Source organism: Danio rerio, chromosome 14, assembly GCF_052040795.2.
Source record: "Danio rerio strain M-AB ecotype USA chromosome 14, GRCz13ab, whole genome shotgun sequence".
NCBI classification, from domain to species: domain Eukaryota; kingdom Metazoa; phylum Chordata; class Actinopteri; order Cypriniformes; family Danionidae; genus Danio; species Danio rerio.
Genome location: NC_141034.1, coordinates 17,726,973 through 17,750,085, shown reverse-complemented (window position 1 = coordinate 17,750,085; position 23,113 = coordinate 17,726,973). Strand labels below are relative to the sequence as shown.

Sequence of the window (23,113 nt, the reverse complement as noted above, 5' to 3'; positions counted from 1 at the left end):
TGTATGACGGTATTTACAATACCGTTACATCCCTAGTAAGAAATGTAACAAAATTGAGCAAATTTATGCTTTAAACAAGCAAATATCTGTCAGTCAAAGTAGATTTTTTTTCTGATTCTGTTGGCAGATTCTGTTCCTAATTTTTATTAGATCTGATATTTTTTTAGATTTTTTTGCTTTCTTAAAAACAAACTATATTTTTTTATATTCAGTAACACTTTTCAATAAGTTTACATTAGTTAATGTAAGTTAATATATTTACTAACATAAACAAACAATACATTTGCAGTGTTTATTTGTATTTGCTAATGTTAGTTAATGAAAATAAAGTTGTTCATTTTTAGTTTGTTAACTCATGGTGCATGAATTTGGGTTATAGTAAGGTTGAAATATGATTAAAAATGCTGTAAAAAACGGTTCATCTTTAGTTCATATTAGTAAATACATTAACTAATGAAAATGTATTGTAAAGTGGACCCTTATTCATTTTCAGCAACAAAACCCTTCAACAAGGCATAATTAATGTAATTATAACATCAGTGGAATGTAGGAATATTATACAGGCCCGTAGCCAGCCTGGTGAAAGGGGTGGTTCTTTTGTCTCAAAAAGTGGAAATTACACCCCATTTTCTTTTAATTATGAGATTTAAATACTGCTTTTTCAGCCTGATCTCACATGGAAAAGTAAGAATTTTACATTTTGTCAGTTTAGTGGCTAATTTAGTCATACAAAAATGTAAAATTTAAAAAACCCACCGCTAAACCTAACCATCATTGGGTGATGAGCAATTCTTACTAAATTGTATGAATTAGATCGTACAAACTCGCCACTAAATCAAAAAGTTATAAATAGCTGTAAAATTGTGTTGCCATTTAAGAGACATTTTAAACACTATTTGTAACTGAATTAGCTTATCGGATGGAGGTCATACCCACACTTCCTATAGTATAGAATAAAGAAATGTGAATAAAAAAAATTGAAATACAAATTTATTACATTAGAAGAAAAATAGGAGTCTGTAGGATTTTTTTAAAATTAAACCATAGCCTATTATCATTTATTATGCAAATAACAAACTGGCCAGCACATTCAGTTTTCCTCAGTCAAAATTTGGCCATTTGAATAAAAAATAATTAGATCAGACTAGATTCAACATGATTGTCATTACACATGTACTTGTCTCTGGCTGACAAACAGTGCTCAACATTCAAACATAATTCACTTACCAAAATTATGCAGAAAAGACTGAGGCGATTCGGGTGCACACGTCCGCCTTAAGCACATTGGTTTTCACACACACACAAACGCATCCACAAACGCATTTCTTCATCGCCATCCATAACAGTTCGATCAATACTCGGTCAATATTTGTTTAATTTTTACCGGTTGTTTGACTTCCGTGTTTCTCCTTCATCTGTCTTCCTGGTTGCTCTTCCATCAGCCGGTCAAACAGAGCGCCTCCCAGCGGCCTGGCTAAATAGTGCCGGGTTCACTGTGGATTGCTCCAGAGCAACCGGAAGCAGATGTCCTCTAGATAAAAAAAAAAGGGGGGGGGGGGGGGGGGGTTTAAATGTTCATATTTAAATGTTCATGTTTATATGTTTATATCTTTATATTTTATATGTTGATCTATATTATATTAGTTAACATTAATAAATTGTGACTGGTTGGGGTTTAATGGGTTTTAAATACTAAACTGGAGAACATGTACCGATGTTTATACTTACCTTTTAATTAGTGTATGTTGGTCTGTGTTAAGGGGGTGGGGCTTCACCTTTTAAAGGCAGCCCCAAACAACAATTCAAGGTCAGTTCACCTGGCGAGCGAGCGAGCTACTGTGGTGCCGTAAGCGATCTGTGACTTGTATATTTTTATTTTGATTGTACATATATCGTTTTGTTTGTTTATTTGTTCTTTTATTTTTGTTTGTTTTGCTACTTTGCTGGTTTTTGGGTTTCACTCTTGTACACTGTAAATAAACCATCACTTTACACGTTATATCAGCGAGTTGTGCCATCATTTTGAGGTTTTATCATTTTTTATATAGTTTGAGAACCCACTACGAGCCTTCCTGGCTTGTAAACCTCACATTTGTTGTCAGAAGTGGGATGGCAACTCACACAACGTCTATAGGCAGGAAGCCTAAAGCGGGGCTTCGTTCACAGACTGCAGCCCTTAGCAAAGATGATGGGGCATGGGCGTCAGCTGAGTCTACGGAGATGGAGTTGGAGGATGAACTTCCTCCCGTTCGACCCAAGTCCACATCACTGCAAGTCACAAAACCTGTTTCTTCTCCTGAAGCAAAGACTTCATCTACTGGAGGTGGGATGTATGCAATAATGAGGGACTTTCTTGACTCACAAGCAGAGCGGGAGCAGCGTTACCTAATAGAGCTACAGAGCTTTAAAGAGTGTTTCTTCAAGCAGTCCGGCCAGCTGAGGGGTCGAGTGATGCAGAGTCCACGATTGGGGTTGCCAACGCCAATAGCACAACGATGACCATCTTTCCAGAGAGATCAAGACTCGCCTACTGACTTGAGGTATGGCAGCCAGCCAATAATGCGAACAGAGCCAAAGTTACCAGTCTTCCAGCAAAGGGAAGACATAGAGAACTTCCTGCATCGGTTCGAACAACTAGCCAAAACCTGGAGGTGGCCAGAGGAGGAGTGGAGCTTCCGCTTGGTGCCACTGTTGACTGGGCAGGCACTTGAGGCGTACTTAGCCATGGACGAGGACCAAGCTGAGGTATATGAGGACCTGAGGGAGGCGTTGTTAGCAAAGTTCAACATCTTACCTGAAACCTACCGTCAGCGGTTCCGGGCTATGTCTACTTCAGCAGGAGAGTCGCCTACTGGAACTTATCATCGGCTGCAAACCCTTTACCGGCGTTGGGTGAAACCTGACAGTCATTCCAAAGAGGAAATTGGTGAGACGATTGTCTTGGAGCAGTTACTCCGGGTCCTACCCCATGAAGTGCGGATGTGGGTAAAGGAACACGAGCCAACAACAGGACTTGAGACTGCAAAACTGGCACAGCAATATAAATTAATGCTCACATAGGCATTCAGCGTTTTTAACCACTTAAAGGTACTGTTAAAAACTTTGTTGGTAATCGCACTGAACCTAAACAGAACTATGAACATGTTCCAACACAGAACACTGACACTTGGAAGGGGTTGGTGTGCTTTCACTGCCTGCAGCCAGAGCACAAAGCTCTTGTGTGTCCTGTGCGCAAAGCTAAACTGACTGGATTTTGTTATGTTCCAAGGTAAGGGGACAGTGACAATATTACAGCTCACAAAGTGCAGTATGTAAAAGCTTCTGTGAATGGACATAATGTAAATGCCATGTTGGACACTGGTAGCTCAATGTCATCGATTAAGCGGAGTCATGTCACACATGTGCCTTATTCAACTATGGTCAATGTACAATGCGTTCACGGGGATGTAAAACCGTATCCACAAATTGAAGTGAATGTGGGGGTACAAGACCAATTGTATTTGCTGAATGTTGCAGTTGTCGATGACCTACCAGCTGATATGATTTTGGGAAGAGATATACCAGTGTTAAGTAAACTGTTAAACATTAATTGTGATACAAAATTGCCTATAAATGTTGCACTGTCCGGGGGTAACACGGGCCCAAACAAAAACAGGTCTGCAGCCATTGCCTGACTTCCATGATAGTCTGTTGCAAGGCGGGACCAAAGGCCCCAAAAAAACACGCTGTCAAAAGCGGCAGGAAAAAAGGCTACTCCAGCCACAGAAACACAAACTGAGGTTCTGGAAACTCATAGTTGGGAAATCCCAAAGGACATTGCTAGCCTGCAGAAGGCTGATAAAACATTGACTGGGTTATTTGTTAAGGCCAATGAGGACAAAATGGAATTATGTGGGGATAAGTATGTTATAATTAATGATGTTTTGTACATGCACATCTCTGAATCCACACGTTTGGTTGTCCCTACATGTTGTCGTCATGTGGTTCTGTCTGTAGCACATAACATACCGTGGGCAAGGCACCTTGCATTCCAAAAGACATTTGCACGCATTAGTTTACATTTCATATGGCCTTCCATGTATACTGATGTACAGATTTATTGCACCACATGCCCCACCTGTCAAAAGACAAGCACTGTGCGTCACCAGGGTAAGGACCCATTACTCCCTTTGCCTGTGATCTCTGTGCCGTTTCAGCGCATCATTTTGGATATCGTGGGCCCACTGGAGAGGAGTACATCTGGACATCAGTACATTCTGGTCATCCTTGACTATGCCACCAGGTACCCTGAGGCTTTCCCTCTGCGATCCATCACCACCGCCAAGGTAATCAATGCCCTAATACAGCTGTTCTCTAGAGTGGGAATACCCAATAAAATACTTATAGACCAAGGAACCAACTTTACTTCCCGACTGATGAAGATGATGCATCGTCAACTGGGCATCACTGCAATCAAAACTACCCCATACCACCCACAGACAGACGGATTAGTAGAGCTGTTGAATCAAACGCTGAAGAACATGCTTCTCAAGTTTGTGTCAGAGACTGGGAAGGACTGGGATAAAAGGCTACCGTTTCTGATGTTTGCCTAAAGGAAGGTGCCTCAAGCTTCGATGGGATTTTCTCCATTTGAGCTCCTGTATGGATGGCGGGTTCAAGGACCTCTGGATCTCCTTCGAAAGAACTGGGAGGCCACGTCGTCTGATGAGGCGACGGAGAAGGCAAAAAGTATTGTGCAATACGTCCTTGAGATGAGAGACCGTCTGGATACCTACAGAGAAAAGGCCCAAGAGAACCTCAAGAAGGCCCAGAAGACACAGAAACTGTGGTACAACCAGAATGCGCGCACTCGTGAACTGCTGCCAGGATAGAAGGTTTTGTTACTGCTTCCCACCTCGACGAATCAACTACTGGTGAAGTGGCAAGGGCCCTATACAGTGCTTCGAAGACTGGGACCAGTAACATATGAAGTTCATCACCCTGATAAAGGCAAATAAAAGCAAACTCATCACATTAATCTATTGAAGGAGTGGAAGGAGCCACCTAACAAGGAGACATCATTGCTGATTAGGAAAGTGGAGGAGGTAGAGGAGGAGGATCTACTGGAGCAGAGAGGTGCAGAGCCGGCACAAACCACAGAAGTGGGGCAAAATCATCTAGAAGAATCCAAGCAAGCTGAGCTACATCACCTGATGAACCAGTATTCTGGGTTATTTCGTCAAAGGCCTGGAAGAACGAACCTGGTGGAGCACCGAATCCAACTTGTTAACCAAATCCTCTCAAGACAGCGACCATACAGGGTTCCTAAAAGTCTGTTAAAACCACTCAAGACAGAAGTTGAGACCACGATTGAGCTGGGAGTGATTGAGCCCTCAACAAGTGAATGGAGTAGCCCAGTCGTCATTGTTCCAAACGAAGATGGTACCCTGCGGATATGCATCGACTTCCGGAAACTAAATGCACAGTCAAGGTTTGATGCGTATCCAATGCCACGTTTAGATGATTTGCTTGAGAGGATTGGCAAAGCAAAATATCTTACCACTCTTGACTTGTGTAAAGGCTACTGGCAAGCGCCCTAGGAAGAAAAGTCCAGACAGTATACAGCATTCTGTAAACTAAGGGGATGTGAAGAGTGGTCTGCAGCCTACCTCGATGATGTAGTTATCTACAGCTCGCCCTGGGAAGACCATCTGCAACAACTAAAAAAGACTCTAGACAAAATTCAACCAGCAGGCTTGACCCTCAATGTCAGCAAGTGTGAGTGGGTGAAGGCACAAACCAATTACCTGGGATATCGCCTAAAAAATGGAGAATTGCATCCTCAAGTGGATAAGATGGAAGCAATACAACACAGTCCAAGGCCAACAACACGGAAGATAGTTCGGTCATTTCTTGGTTTGGTGGGATGGTATCGAAGGTTCCTCCCTGACTTTTCAACCACTGCAGTCCCCTTAACCAATTTGCTGTGCAAACAAGCCAAGAATCCAATTCAGTGGACACAAGATTGTAAAAAAAAAGCATTTACAACTCTAATGAAACAATTATGTTCAGAACCTGTACTCAAGAGTCCAGACTTTACCCAGCCATTTACCGTTCAAGTGGATGCTTCTGCAGTAGGTGTTGGGGGAGTCCTAATGCAGAAAGATGCGGGACAAGAAAGGCCGGTGGCATATATTAGCAGGAAGCTACTTCCACAAGAAACCCGGTATTCTACTGTGGAGAAAAAAAGGACTGGCAATAAAGTGGTCATTGGAAAGTCTCAGGTACTACTTGTTGGGCCGAAAATTTACATTAGAGACAGACCACAGAGCACTAACCTGGATTTACAGCATGAAAGACCGTAATGCCAGAGTAACCAGGTGGTATCTGTCTCTACAGCTAAACCAGTTCAAGGTTGTCCATCGACCAGGATCCCAGAACAGGACGGCCGACTACCACCCGAATGGCAGCCGGCTTGGAGAGGGGAAAGGTGGTGTGATGAGGTGACTTGTCCCTGGCTGACAAACAGTGCTCAACATTCAAACATAATTCACTTACCAAAATTATCCAGAAAAGAATGAGGCGATTCGGGTGCACACGTCCGCCATCAGCACATTGGTTGTCACACACACACACAAACGCATCCACAAACGCATTTCTTCATCGATCAATATTTGGTCAATATTTGTTTAATTTTTACCAGTTGTTTGGCTTCCGTGTTTCTCCTTCATCTGTCTTCCTGGTTGCTCTTCCATCGGCCGGTCAAACAGAGCGCCTCCTAGCAGCCTCGTTAAATAGTGCCGGGTTCACTGTGGATTGCTCCAGAGCAACCGGAAGCAGACTCATCCATTGTCCTTTAGATAAGAGGGGGGTGGTGGGTTACTTAACTATACTTAAACGCATAGTCTTTATGCGTTTAAATGTTTATGTTTATATGTTTATATCTTTATATGTTGATCTATTTTAGTTAACATTGATAAATTGGGACTGGTTGGGGTTTAATGGGTTTTAAATACTAAACTGGGGAACATATACTGATATTTATACTTACCTTTTAATTAGTGTAAGTCGGTCTGTGTTAAGGGGGTGGGGCTTCACCTTTAAAAGGCAGCCCCAAACAACAATTCAAGGTAAGTTCACCTGGCGAGCGAGCGAGCTACTGTGGTGCTGTAAGCGATCTGTGACTTGTATATTTTTATTTTGATTGTACATATATCGTTTTGTTTGTTTATTTGTTCTTTTATTTTTGTTTGTTTTGCTACTTTGCGGGGTTTTGGGTTTCACTCTCGTACACTGTAAATAAACCATCACTTTACATGTTATATCAGCGAGTTGTGCCATCATTTTGAGGTTTTCTCATTTTTTTATATACTTTGAAAACCCACTACGAGCCTTCCTGGTTACCTCACAGTAGGTTACGGTAAAAACTGTCAGAAGTAGTGTGAATGGTGTCAGTTACAGAAACATCTCCTGATGCACAACCTTGGACACATCATCAGTGTTGTTTCCTGGAATCACAGGGTGTTTCGGGTCTTGCAACAGACACCCTCCTCCAGGCGACCCGACCGAGGCTGATCGAACCCGGCGTGTGTCCAAGTGGTATGCTACTGCCCCCACTGTTCCCCCATTTTCAACCAGAGCCATCTGGATGCTTTTTCCGCTGCTTCCACGTTGTTGCTTAGGGCTCTTCTTTGGTTTGTGCCTGTTATTCCCAGTGTACCATAGGCCTTGCTCAGGGTGTAGCTGGCAAATCCCCTACTGCCCACTTCCACTGGCATGCACCTGGTCCTCCATCCATTCGCCCTACATTGCTCCACTAGGTCCTGATATTTTCCACTCTTTCTCTCCTGAGCCTCCTCCATTCTCTTCTCCCAGGCCATCGTTAGCTCCAGCAGGATTAATTGCTTTGTGGCCTCGGAGACCAAGATTATGTCAGGTCTCAACGTAGACTGGGTGATGTGTGGTGGAATCTTTAGCTGCCTCTCAATATCAACTGACATCACCCAGTCTCGGGCCGTGGAGTGCAACCCAGCAGAGCAGCTCTTTACTGTTCTCTCTGGCCTTTGTCCTTCCTTGATGAACTGAATGACCTTGGCCGTGGCTTGGCGGTATCGACTGTCCTTGATCCCCTTGCTGATTGCCTCAGCAATGGATTTAAGGACCTAATCATGTCTCCATCGATACCGGCCTTCACCTAATGCCTTGGAACAGCTGCTCAAAATATGTTCAAGTGTCCCTGGCTTGGAACACAGCGGGCATACAGGTGTCTCTACACTGCCCCATATGTGCAGGTTCGATCAGATGGGAAGAACGTCGTAGACCCCTTGGATCAAGAACCTGATTCTCAGGGGGTTCCATGTCCAGATGTCCTTCCAGGTGACATTTCGCTCCATCGCCTGCTCCCACTTCATCCAGGCACCTTGTTGCCGCATGGCCACTGCTCTGCTGGTTCTCTCCTCCTCAACTGAAGCACGCACCTCCTCCTGCACCAGCCTCTGCCTCTCCCTCCCGCTGGCCGAGTCATATCGGGTTGCTGCTAGGCTCCCAAGTCCAGCTCTGCCTTGTGTTACTGCCCCCAGGATGGCCTTGTGCTTCAGCTGGGTTTCCGCTTGTTCGACTGCCTCTGTTGCTCTCCACTTTGTCCCTGTCCTGATGACAATCCCTGCCCCGGACACTTTCGCATCTCTGGATCCAGAGTACTGCAGATGTTCCCGTGTCCGTGCCACAATGAACTCCTCCCTGACTGAGCCAAAAGGAAGTTTGAGCTTGTTGGTCTTCCCCTACAAAGCGATGTTACTTAGGCTGCGTGGCAATCCCAGCCATCTGCGTAGATAGCTGCTCACCTTTTGTTCAAAACCTTCAACCACAGTCATGGGGACCTCATAGATTAGCAAGGGCCAGAGGAGTCTTGGAAGGATTCCATGTTGGTAAACCCAAGCCTTAAATCTTCCAGGGAGCCCTGATTTATCCACTGCTTTCAACCAAGCCTCCATGTCAGTGCTGGTTTCCCTGATGGAGTCTCTGTCATTGAGGCTAAAGTTAAAGGCCTTCCCGAGACTCTTTACTGGTCTCTCAGTGACTGATGGGATTTGGTGTTGTCCCAGCCTAAAGCGGAACTCATCTCTGACTTTGCCTTTCCTAAGCACCAAGGATCTGGATTTTGCAGGTTTGGAGCTCATGCGTGCCCATGCCACGAGCCTCTCCAACCCTTGGAGGATCCATCTTGCTCCTAGTACCGACGTTGTTGTCACTGTGAGGTCGTCCATGAAGGCTCTGATGGGAGGTTGCCTTACTCCGGACTTGCTGAGGGGGCCTCTGCACTCTGTCTCAGCTGCTTTGACCATCATGTTCATGGCAAGTGCAAAGAGGGTCACTGAGATGGTGCAACCAGTGATTATTCCTACCTCAAGCTGGTGCCAATCTCATGTTAACTGGCCAGAGGAGACTCTCATGCTGAACTTGCTGTAATAGTCGATGATGAGGTCTTTCACCTTCTGGGGTACATGATGTTTCCCCAGTGCGACCTCCGCCAGCTTGTGGGGTATTGAGCCATAAGCATTGGTGAGATCCAACCACAACACAGCCAGGTCCCCCCTGCCTTCTCTTGCCTCCCTAATGAGCTGAATTACCACGCCTGTGTGTTCCAGGCAGCCTGGGACTCCTAGTATACCTCCTTTCTGCACAGACGTGTCAATGTATTTATTGCTCAATAGGAAGCTGAAGAGTCTTTTGGCTACAATGCTGAACAATATTTTGCTCTCCACACTGAGCAAGGAGATGACTCGAAACTGGTCGATGTTCTCCAACTTCTCCTCTTTTGGGATGTACACTCCCTCCGCATACCTTCATGGCTGGGCAATCTTCCCTTATCTCCATATAACTTTCAGGGCCTTCCAGAACCTGTGTAGAAGCTTTGGGCAGTTCTTATATACATTATAAGGCACTCCGCTCGGGCCTGGTGCTGAGCTTGACCTTGCTCTCCTCACTACTTCCTCTACTTCACTCCGGCAGGGTTCCTTCATGTTGAACTCTGATGTGGGCTCAGGTGGTGTCAGCAGTGCACTGCAAGGCCCCAGGGGTTGTTTTCTATTCGGGTCAGAATAGGTGGCCTTGAGGTCATTTTTGATAGCCTCCTTGGAGCAGGTGAGTTGGACAGTCCTCTTTTGGCCAAGGAGCTGCTAGGTCAACTTGAAAGGGTTGGCCAAAAATACTGCCCATTTCCTTGCTCTCTCTCTCCGCCTCTTCCTGTGATACTCTGCCCTACAGAGGTTTACGAGTTGTTTCCTCAGAATTCCTCTCAGATCTTCTAGGCCCGCTCTCTCTACTTCCCCTGCTGCCTTGTACTACCTCTTTAGTAGCTTAAGTTCTTTCCTGAGACGTTTGATTTCCTTTACTCTGTGGCTTGGAGTCTATGCCGATGGAGTGGGTTTGGGTGTCACAGTTCCGAATCGCTCAGCTGCAATGTTCACTATGAGTGTGGTCATTGTTAACAGTCGCTGTTCCACACCCCCCTTGCCTGTCAATTCCAGGATCTGATTCACGTCCTTGTCGAACTGGAGCCACTCAGCTTTCTTTGAGGATTGGGGCCACTGAATTCTTGGCTGTGCCTAAGGAACACAGTAAGATCTTGTAACTGCCACTTGGTGACTTTGGGGGCTTTGTGGACTGTTATGAGCTGCTGTCACTTGAGGGCAGCTTTGAGTAGCAGGCGAGCGGCCGGCAGCAGGTGTTGGCGACATTCGGAGGCTCTGGGCACTGTGGGTTGCCTCCGGGCCTGGCTCCTCCTGCGTCTGTAGGGTCCAGCCAGTTGGTCCAATGACGGTATCCAATGGTGGATGAAGTATCACTGCATGTTCGGTCTTTCCAGTGTACAATGTTGATCTATATTAAACTTAACTCATATCTGACTCCAAATTTTGTATGAGGTGGTTTAGAATATTAATATATTTATCCTCGTTTTATCTGACTCCAATTATAAAACATTGAGAAGGTTATTTTGTTTCCGTTCACATTAATTTAGATTATGATTGAATATTCTTTTGATTTGTTATTATACCTTATTCTTATTTACTCAGATTCCTATAGCATCCCGAGTCTTGCACCGGCCGGGTATACAATCCTTTAATACAAGCTTGTCAGTCTTGGTCATTAAACAGAGGCGATTAACCACTCTCCTAAAAAGGCAGAACCCTACTTACTCAATTTAGGAGATTTTTATGTGGTCCCCATAGATCTGTTATCTACTAATTCAAGACAAAGTATTTTAATAATAATCGCGCAGGATTATACGTTTGTAGATGAAGGCCTAAATATCCACATTTAAAGTAGTTTCAACAATATTTTGTTGTTCTAAATAGTTGGCCTTTTACAGTCCAAGTATACTTGAATAATGTCAATTTGCTAGTCGGATCTCTAACAACATTGTATAGCGTGCCACGCTGCTCCGTCTAACATGTTTTAGTCCGTTACTAACCTGTACAGTGGCTTGTAGTGCTATGGACAACAACATTTATCAGTGATAATAACACAAGGTTTGAATAATTCAAAACATAATTTATTAGTCAGGTAAATGTATTATGCCAAATTCAATCAGTTAAATCATAAACGATCAATACAAAACATCAAATTATCAAAGACAAATCCAAGATGAAAAAGATGCATTCCTGACTTCAAAAATATACATAACATGGAGCAAGCCATGTTACGGGCTGATCTGGTTAGGCAGAATCACCCTGGACCTTTCTCAGACCTTACCTTAAATAATCCAAGAATTCCCTCAAGGAAGGGGTGTGAATAACAAAAGGCATTCACACTTAGTGGTGCTGCCTGTGGAAAGTCACACCCTTCACAGTGGTTCAAAAGATGCCTGAAGTTATATATTTATTGTTTTGATTATGTCTATTTCTGAGAGAATGAGACCATTGTACCAATCGCACTGAGACATTTCAAATGATATCAAACATGATAGTTAAAGTCAGTTTGGTTAATCTAGAACATTCAAACATTGAAATGACCATATGCGTGAGTTGGGGGGATGAAGCTGAGTTTCAGCATACTCAGATGCAAATGCAGCAGGAACTGGTTTTTCCCGCATTCCCCCCTGGTGGGTTGTGGAGTCCATTGGCCCTGTTTTCAGCTCATGTTTTGAATTGTCAAAGACATCAAAAATATTTGTAATATTTCAATTCTTACACTTCTTACCAGAAGTTGTAACTTCTGCGCAATGTGTTGTCATATCTACAGCTTTCAGGAATCTCATCCTGCCTTGATGGATTCTTAAAGGGTCACGAAACACCAAAACACATTTTTTGAGCTGTTGACAGTCGTATATGTGTCCCACACTGCTAAAAACACTATTAGGACACCTATATTTCACTAAAAAGTGTAAATTGGTTGTTTTTGCGTTATTTTAAGCAAATTCGTACTTCCTGTTTGAAACGAATTTTTGAAGCTGCGTCACGGTCATGACATAATAGCGTGTATTCCAGCGTGCAGACTGGGCGTCTGTGCCTGAGTGAGTCTTATTACGTCTTACAGTTTGTTGCATTAATGCATGAGTAAGGCTTGGGTCAAACCAATCAGCGCACTCTATTGTGCAACTTCATTAATATTCATTACTATCACCGTGTTTTCAGGACAGAGACGCCACGTTGTGTTGGCAAAACAAGCGTGAAGTGTTGCTTTTATAGTTTGCTGCAGTTAAGTTTCGTTTTCATTTTCTCTCTGTGAGAGCTCAGACTCACGTGTGGATTAACAGTGTACGCGACGCGCGACAACAATAACTTACGTGTCTAAGGAGGATTATTGTTTACCTGAGAGCTGTTCTCATCTGCAAACGCTGAAATCTGGAATCGTTTGTAGTCTTCTCTTCATAAAGACGCGGCTCTAGTTGCTGGTGATTGTCCTGTCTCTACAGATTTGGTAAGTGAGCGACCAGTGCTCTTTGTTTATTCAGTTTGTTCGTATCTAACAAACTATTGCACAGAGTGTAAACACGTTAGCACCACAACCAAACTTTAACCTCGTGTAGGGTTTTTACCGCATTTAGTGACCGGAATAACACGCGCGGCTTTCTGACACTACCTGTCGTGTGCATCTAAGTTTCCGGGAAATGCAGAGGTTTTTTTTCTCTCATTCGCCGTGCGGTATCAAACATTGCATGAAAAATACACGCTTAGAGCAGCTCCTCGATTCAAATATCTCGTGTGTCGCGAGGGGCATGAATGAATTCCCTGAATGAAAGAGCCAAACTGCAGTTAAAGTCCACCATTTAATAATTTGGCTAATAATTCGACTACAGATGTCCATGTAGGTTAAACACCATCACATTCTCCTGTATGTATGTATGTGTGTGTGTGTGTGTGTGTATTTTGACTCTGAAACTCGCGCGTGCCCAAATCGACACTCCCACACCCTCCCACTTTAGTTCCTCCGACACTCCCCCCTAAACAGAGCTGGACACGCCCACTTTTCTGACTTTTTCCAAAGAAGAGGTGTGAAAACACCCTGCTGAAACGAGGGGGTTTCATGGCCCTTTAAGCCCCTCTCATTCTTGTCAAAATTACATAGTATATTTTAGTGCAATGACTTTTCTATTTTTTTTTTCTATTTTATTTTTACCTCCTCTACTGCGCTGCTGTCCTCCGATGCAGCAGCCGAATTTAAAGCATTCGAGAATATTTCAATAAATTTTTTTCATTTCGCAGCATCTGAATTTAGAGCCCTTTTTTTTGTTTTCTCTAAACTTTTTGCACAGCCTTTTCTTTTTTTTATTGTCCATCAATTAGCTTGTGTTGCACACACACACACACACACACACACACACACACACACACACACACACACACACACTAACTTTTCAATATGTCAAAAACAAATGATCGGAAATCTCTTTGTCACACACAGTGACCTTTTCAACTTAACTTCACCCCCTCCATGTTAGAATCATACACTGAAGTAAGGGTGGGTTGTTGTAAAAAATATTGGGTCAAATACAGACAACCACCAGGGGCGCCCCCAAGGGGTGGCCACGGCCACCCCTGGGTAAACTCTGGCCACCCCTGTGGCCACCCCAACCCTGTGGCCACCCCTGTGTTGATATTATTAACTTAAATGTACTTATGTAAATTCCCAATGTTTCTATAGATAAATAAATAACATGCAGCAACTAAATTATTGTTGGTGCCACTAACGTCGCTGATACACTGTCCCTCTCTTCCCCAGTGGCGGATTTGGGCGATATGCCAAATGCCAGCGCGGCGTCGCAAGTATCTTGCTGGGGGCGGTAGGCGGAGATGGTACAACAAAAACATCCCTTAGTAAAAGCATTGGGATACCATTTACTTTATGCACATGTGTTAACTTAGAGTGGCAATCCCAGAATAAAGACATTAAGGGCCGTTCACATCTTTTGCACACGTTCTCTATGTGCAACCGAAACAACGCTGGTAAAAGCAAACTGACGCGTGCGCGCAGAAAACCATTCCCGTGTGGCTCACGCGCTTGTGTGTGAATTCCGGTTGTTTACATGCACGCTGATAAAAAACGCGCCGCTCATGCGCTGTGAAACCGGAGTAAGCCTTTTGTGAAGAGGTGTCAGGTGTTTAGTTTTGAAAGTCGACAAAACTAAAGTTTATATATTATGATGATGATACTTTCACCAAGCATGTCTATAAAGCAGAAATTAGGGATAAAGAGTCAGGGAGGTAAGACTTCATAACATTATTTCTCGGCCATAATTCGGGGTCTAAAACCACAGATAATTCTATAAAACACATATTTTTGTATTCTATAGAATTGTCATAACTAATATGCAAAAGGTTCCCTAAGTGATCTTAGCATATCACTCTGTTACATTGTTTTCCAGTAACATTTAGGATTGATGTCTGTAATTTATTTTGAATATTAATTGTGTAATAATATTAACAATAATTGTATTTATTTAGAATAAATATAAGTAAATTTTTATATTTATTAAAAAAAATAAATGTAACTATTTAAGGAGGGTGGGTATATGGGGGGGTTCGCCCATGGGTTTCATGGGTTTCACTAGAACCACCACTGCCCTCCCTGATCGTCATTGACAACACACACACACACACACACACACACACACACACACACACACACACACACACACACACACACCTTTAATAGACAGTAATGGCTATGTAATATTTACCTTAAGGTACATCAATAGAAGAAGCTGCATTAATAAAGTGGCTCAAAAAGGGATATAGATAAATTATATTATAAGGGTCTGTATAGTGAGTGTGTGTGTATATATATAGTAATGCCTTTTGTTCAGTTTGTTCACTTGTTTGTTTTATTGTTTAACTCATTAATCTTTATTAATTTTAAACATGGCATATACTGTATGCTGTACGATAAATGTATGTGAAAAACAACTGAAAAGTTATTTCTATATTTGAGAAGTGTTTTTAAACTAAATATTGATTTTTATTTGGTTTGCACATGTACTTGCTGAATTATTTCAACGAATAAATTGCGATATTGTAAGACTAATTAATTAAATGAATTAAAATCACATTATTTAATTTACCAGAAAAAAAAATATAACATTACACTGTATTCATTATTTTATTTGTGTGCCACCCCAAGATTTGGTGTGGCCTCTTCTGGCCACCCCTATGAAAATTTTCTGTGGGCGCCACTGACAACCACAAATCATTAAGTTAAAAATTGCTGTTTTAATGTTTTTGAAAAGATTAACCTAATGTTGTGTTTGTCATTTTTTGACCTGCTTTTGGGTTACAACAACACAGCATTTTAGCACATTTAAATGTTGCAAATTCCCATGTGTTTTTATAGGTTATTATCTGTGCAATACTTGTGTTTTCTGTGGGTTTCCTGTATGGATGTCAAAAGAAAGTGACTTGCAAAGTAACAATTGTTAAATGTAACACTATAAAGTGACAAACTCTTTTTGTTTTAGGATTTTAGGGAGAAAAAAGAATAAAAAAGAACAGCTTCAGTATGCAACTTTTTTTTTCCGATCAAACCATTACAAAATCAGTCCATAATGAATTTCCTCTGGTGCCTTAACAAACATATTCTGAGCCATCACCGGTGCCTTAGACTGTTCTTTTTTAGAAATTCTTAAAACTGACTTCACGGTGAAACCTTTTAAATAACTGTAAACTGAATGCAACAATGGTAAGGAGTATAACAGGAAGTACTGAACCCAAATATCTTTAGTTTTGTATTCTTTGTGCAATTATTTTTGTTGTTTTATCAAAAAGATGACTAGAAAAGTAATATGATCAACTTCAGTCTGAACCTTACTGTAAACATCTAAATCTTTTGTGTGATTTATTGCTATTTTCAGACTAGTGCAACCCTAATTTTATAGTCTACTTGCATATGACACCCCCCTCCCCCTTAGAATAAATAGACTTTACATGCTACACGGTGGTCATTTTTTTAATGGGTCAACAAGTTCAACATATCAAACGTTCCAAACTGTCTTGGAACCACATAATGGAGCTACTTTTTAATAAACTCTCCTTTAAATCCCACAAAAAAATTCTTCAGTGAATTAAGATTCTGAAGTGTAGATTTTAATTGAAACAATGACATTTTTTGCAGAGTATCAATGTATATTGCAGATTCAGATGTGTGCTAAATACGTTTTTTTCATAAATGAGGTTATTACTCACCTAACACACACAGAAAAATTATGTCACCACAAACATTTTTTATTTATCTGAGAGTCACCACCCTCAGCTGATGCAATAAAATTGGACAAAGTTATGATATGTTCAGGATATTTGTAGTAATTGTCTCAACTCTGACTATGGGAGTGGACCACTGATTTAGCAGAGCACACTAAAAACACGAAAAAGACTGTTACATACCTAAAATGATATCCCCAAAACAATTCAATGAAACTGTAAGAAATGTAAAAAAATTGCAAAATTTATGCTTTAAACAAGCAAATATCTGTCAGTCAAAGTAGATTTTTTTTCTGATTCTGTTGGCAGATTCTGTTCTTAATTTTTATTATATCTGATATTTTTTTAGATTTTTTTTTTGCTTTCTTAAAAACAAACTATATTTTTTTATATTCAGTAACACTTTTCAATAAGTTTACATTAGTTAATGTAAGTTAATATATTTACTAACATAAACAAACAATACATTTGCATTGTTTATTCGTATTTGCTAATGTTAGTTAATGAAAATAAAGTTGTTCATTTTTAGTTTTATAACTCATGGTGCATGAATTTGGGTTTTAGTCAGGTTGAAATATGATTAAAAATGCTGTAAAAAACGGTTTATCTTTAGTTCATATTAGTAAATACATTAACTAATGAAAATGTATTGTAAAGTGGACCCTTATTCATTTTCAGCAACAAAACCCTTCAACAAGGCATAATGAATGTAATTATAACATCAGTGGAATGTAGGAATATTATACAGGCCCGTAGCCAGCCTGGTGAAAGGGGTGGTTCTTTTGTCTCAAAAAGTGGAAATTACACCTCATTTTCTGTTTAATTATGAGATTTAAATACTGCTTTTTCAGCCTGATCTCACATGGAAAAGTAAGAATTTTACATTTTGTCAGTTTAGTGGCTAATTTAGTCATACAAAAATGTAAAATTTAAAAAACCCACCGCTAAACCTAACCGTCATTGGGTGATGAGCAATTCTTACTAAATTGTATGAATTAGATCGTACAAACTCGCCACTAAATCAAAAAGTTATGAATAGCAGTAAGATTGTGTTGGCATTTAAGAGACATTTAAACACTATTTGTAACTGAATTAGCTTATCGGATGGAGGTCATACCCACACTTCCTATAGTATAGAATAAAGAAATGTGAATAAAAAAAATTGAAATACAAATTTATTACATTAGAAGAAAAATAGGAGTCTGTAGGATTTTTTTTTTTTAATTAAACCATAGCCTATTATCATTTATTATGCAAATAACAAACTGGCCAGCACACTCAGTTTTCCTAAGTCAGAATTTGGCCATTTGAAAAAAAAAAAAAATTAGATCAGATTAGATTCAACTTTATTGTCATTACACATGTACAGGGGCGGACTGGGACAAAAATTCAGCCCTGGCACTGTTGCCACACCAGCCCACATTACCACACAAACACGAAACAAAAACAACCCACTGTCATTCTCCATGCCTCTACCCAAGGATTAAATGCATACTGTAACCTATTCATGTATTTAATGTTTTATTTTAAAGACTAGATGTATTCAGAGTTCACTACAAATGCCTGCAGTACTATGGCTATAGCTATTGGTTCTTTTGCATGTTAGACTATTATAATTCTAGTACAGTAGCATACAGCAGCCTGTCTGCTGATATTGACATTATAATAAGTCTGGGAGTTCTACGCTAAGCTTACTGTTAAGCACAGTGTAGGTTACGGTAAAAAAACTGTCAGAAGTAGTGTGAATGGTGTCAAAATTACTTAGTGTATTTTAGTGCAATGACTTTTATATTTTATTTTCTTTTTCTATTTTATTTTTACCTCCTCTACTGCGCTGATGTCCTCCGATGCAGCAGCCAAATTTAAACCATTCGAGAATATTTCAATAAATAATTTGGCAGCATCTGAATTTAGAGCCCTTTTTTGCTTTCTCTGAGCTTTTTGGCAAAGCCTTTCCTTTTTTTATTGTCCATCAATTAGTTTGTGTTGCACTTGTGTTACACACACACACACACACACACACACGCACACACACACACACACACACACACACACACACACACACACACACACACACACACACACACAGTGACTTTTCAATATGTCAAAAACAAATGATCGGAAATCTCTTTGTCACACACAGTGACCTTTTCAACTTAACTTCACCCCCTCCATGTTAGAATCATACACTGAAGTAAGGGTGGGTTGTTGTAAAAAATATTGGGTCAAATACAGACAACCACAAATCATTAAGTTAAAAATTGCTGTTTTAATGTTTTTGAAAAGATTAACCTAATGTTGTGTTTGTCATTTTTTGACCTGCTGTTGGGTTACAACAACACAGCATTTTGGCACATTTAAATGTTGCAAATTCCCATGTGTTTTTATAGGTTATTATCTGTGCAATACTTGTGTTTTCTGTGGGTTTCCTGTGCCCTCCAGGAACAAGTTTGGTGACCACTGCTATAAAGTAACAAACTCTTTTTGTTCCAGGATTTTAGGGAGAAAAAAAGAATAAAAAAGGAGAACAGCTTCAATATGCAACATTTATTTTTGGATCAAACCATTACAAAATCAGGCCATAATGAATGAGTACAATAAAGCGTGAAGACTTGAAGAAGGTGTCCCAAGCTGAATTATCATGTCATTCTTGCAGGTGTTTATTTAACATTCGCCTTGCTTCTGGATTAAGATCCTTATTTTCGATGTCCTAAACAGGAGATAGATTGAATTAACAAAAATGTCTGTTAAGAAACCAGTTCATTCTTTTATACAGTGCTCAGTGTAATTGAGTACACCCCCAGCTTGAAAATTAATATTTTTATTCATTTCTCAGTGAATATAGCTGATGTATTTTGGTGCATTCAAACAAATCAGATTTATGAAATAGATATATTTATTACATTAATATTTTAGTCACCAAACATATTTAAAAATTGAAATATAATAACATTAAATTCAAGCAAAATATTGCAAAAAAAAAAAATATATATATATATTTACAACCTACAAAATTTCAACTTAATGTTTCATTTAAAATGTTTGATTTTTCCTCTCTTTTTTGTAAATTTGTATTTATTATCTTTCTATAAAGTATAAATTTGGGTGTATTAATTTTTAGACCGTCATCGTATTAACCGTTATTTTGTTAGATAAGCTCCAGATTTGGCTTCAATACTGACTAATATGCACAACTACAATATTGTATTTTTAAATACAATATTATTTAAATTTAAAAGAGAGATTTGTGAGGGGTACTTATATAGAGAGCACTGAGCACTGAATGTCTTAACGTACTTCATTGCAGCACATAGCAAGCATTCATTGCTGTATGTTACACCATTGGTCCCACACACAGGTGAATAGTTCATTGGGCATGCTCCAACAGGGTACCGGCATTTTGGCTGGTAAAAGAAAAAGGAAACTGTAACATTTGCAGCAGGAGGAAAAGTTTAAGAAAGCAATTCTATTTACTCACCACCTTCACTCCATCAGATATGGCCACTGTTTGTTTCAAAAAGAAAAAGAAAAGACATTAAAGTGATTTAATTCAATTGATTATTCACAGCCACAAACATGTAAATAGCAACAAGTAACTTATATACGTTGTGGGATATATATATATATATATATATATATATATATATATATATATATATATATATATATATATATATATATATATATATATATATACCATTGAGAAACCATAAATTGACCATTCCCTGCTTGATTTTTAAGTAAGATCTAACTAATCTATTACAATAAATAATGTTTATTGCTTTGTTTAATTGTATGTGTGTTACTCTGATAATGTTTAGTTGTGTGATTTACATAGCATGCTGTTCTATATATTATCTTTCTCTGCTTGTGGGAAAAGTTCATCATACAGTATGTTGGAACATCGGTTCATCAAATAATTTTCTTATTTCCACATGATTATGGTTGGGTATTTGTCCTTAGTAACAAAGCTAAGATTGGCGTATAACTCTATAAATTAATGACATAGTTGTTTACCTAAAAGTGTATACATTACTTTTACTGTGAATATCTGGCAACCACTTCTACTTTTACGATAATTTTAATGGTTCTAAACAATTATATATATATCAGAGGTCGCGTTAGACTTTGTCATTGTCTGTCATTTTGACGCAGAGGGTTGTAAAAATTCCGTCATAACCTATTATTGACTGTCAATTAATTTGCATATTTTCTTATCGATTTTTTCATTCGTATTTTAATAATGAACTTGCACGACGAGCATATAGGCTAAATTATTAATTTATTTATTTGACAAATAAAAAAAAACCGTCATATCTGCCTTTACTCTCCTTACTCTTCAAAATGTTCTAGTGTAAATAGGGCTGCACAATTTCTAATCTGTCTTTACATCTTCCTCCTGCATTGACCTGAACTATATATTGAAGTCAGAATTATTAGCCCCCCTGAATGATTAGCCCGCTGCTTATTTTTTTCCCCAATTTCTGTTTAACGAAGAGAAGATTTTTTAACACATATTAAAACATAATAGTTTTAATAACTCATTTCCAATAACTGATTTATTTTATCTTTGCCAAGATGACAGTAAATAATATTTGAATAGATATTTTTCAGCACACTTCTACACAGCTTAAAGTGGCATCTAAAGAATTAACTAGGTTGTTTGGCTTAACTAGGCAGGTTAGGGTAATTAGGCAAGTTATTGTATAATGATGGTTTGTTCTGTTGACTATCGAAAAAAAATTAAGCTTAAAGGGGCTAATCATTTTGTCCTTAAAATGGTATTTAAAAATTAAAAACTGCTTTTATTATAGCCAAAATAAAATAAATAATACTTTCTCCAGAAGAAAAAAATATTATCAGACATACTGTGAACATAAATAATAATATAATATAATATAATATAATATAATATAATATAATATAATATAATATAATATAATATAATACACATACATACATACATACATACATACAATGTGGGTCTGTTGGCCAAAACAGGACTTTAAACTGTGTTAAAGTGTCACAATATGTAATACTTTTTTGTTTTCAATTGTCCTATTAGCAATGGTGAATATAATTTCTGAAGCACAAACTTTAATGGAAAAAACTGAGGATTTTGCTTACCTAGCACACAGAGAAGGACGATGACACCGCGTGCAAACATTGTTTCCAGCCTGAGAGTCACCTCACTCAACTGATACAATAAAAGTGAACTAAGTAATGAAATGATCAGGATATATATATATAGCAGTCATATCCTGCTCATACCGAGGGAGTGGACCGTCCATTCCACCAATACACCACATCCTTCACACAGAAAACAGATGGTTAACTATACACCATTTGATAAATGTATTTAGTTTGGCTGGTAGCTGTGTGTATTTTCAGATGATTAATTTTTGTTGTGCAAAGTTTCTCAAGAGTTATATACAGTTTAATCTCTCTCACACAAAGCATTCAATTCTTGTTGGACTGCTAAGCTGGGAAAATTATTTCTTTTCTTAAGAGCTCTCTCAAAGCAAATATGCTCCACAATGTGCATGTTACCTGCCATAATAAATTATATTTGAGCAATAAAACTTTATTTGTAAAGAAAAAAAATACAATTAAATTTAAATTAAATTTCTTTGGAATTTTTTTGTTTTTTAAAATCAGTTATTGGAATACATTTTTATAAGAATACCACTTTGAATTTCTATGTGCTAAATATTTTGTCTAATGCAGCTTTTATGTCCTAAAGATGATGATATTTATTAAATAACATGCTCTATATGAATTATTGAATTATATTTATTCTATTATATGCCCCATGAATTAAATTAAGTACTTGCCCTTCAAGACTTACTGTAACATCAAAATTAAAGGTTTTGCAAGAAAACAGTCGAGTTGAGTTGACTAAACATTGAAAAATATTTTACTGACAAGCCTGTATATCCACAAAATATTTCACATTTAATACATTTCATTTTTTAATAACTGTTGCACTAGAACAGTGGTTCTCAAAGTGGGGATCGGAACCCTCTGGGGTCAAATACATTTTATTAAACTATTAGAATTACCATATGTAGCCCACCAAAGATAAAAAATTTATAGAAACAACAACATGCAAACAAAAAGCCATTAGCCTTTAAATATGTTTATTTTTATATAGAATATGTGTGTTTACGTTAGTTTAACAACACAACAATAGCGTCAGATGCCTTCCTGATACCTTCATGGCAATCAAATACAATAAATATAAATACAGGGCACAACGGAACATTTAGAATGACCTCTGAGTGGCGGTCTCCAAAACTAAACCCAGAATAGACTTGTGCTGAAAACATTGTGTCCACCAGTCTCTTTAGCTGAGGTTAATATTAAATTAAACAAATTAATGAAATACTTTAAAAATGATATGGTTGTTAGACTCTTGCACTTTTTTTGTGTTGGCAATG

The 23,113-nt window shown here is 39.1% G+C and overlaps 3 protein-coding genes across 9 annotated transcripts in view; 1 reads left to right on the top strand and 2 right to left on the bottom strand.

The window, feature by feature from the left end:
- LOC137487516 (uncharacterized) overlaps positions 1–16,766 on the top strand; it is a 28,086-nt gene extending 11,320 nt beyond the window's left edge. For 2 of the 7 annotated variants that reach the window (XR_015507273.1, XR_015507277.1), the window contains one exon: positions 16,333–16,518. The gene's annotated coding sequence lies outside the window, so the exon portion shown is untranslated. Of the gene's footprint in view, positions 1–36; positions 2,000–16,249; positions 16,519–16,587 lie in introns of those variants that run through there. The other 5 variants (XR_015507271.1, XR_015507272.1, XR_015507278.1 and 2 more) reach the window with 5 other exon arrangements.
- The window catches only part of immt (inner membrane protein, mitochondrial (mitofilin)), a 905,839-nt gene that overhangs the window by 497,513 nt on the left and 385,213 nt on the right, over positions 1–23,113 (bottom strand). The gene's annotated exons all lie outside the window — the stretch shown is intronic.
- On the bottom strand, positions 19,206–21,886 carry spink2.6 (serine peptidase inhibitor, Kazal type 2, tandem duplicate 6). The gene is given in 4 exon segments (NM_001447072.1): positions 19,206–19,383; positions 19,971–20,077; positions 20,152–20,177; positions 21,801–21,886. Coding segments are annotated over 4 exon segments (219 nt in total). The 5' UTR covers positions 21,841–21,886; the 3' UTR covers positions 19,206–19,337.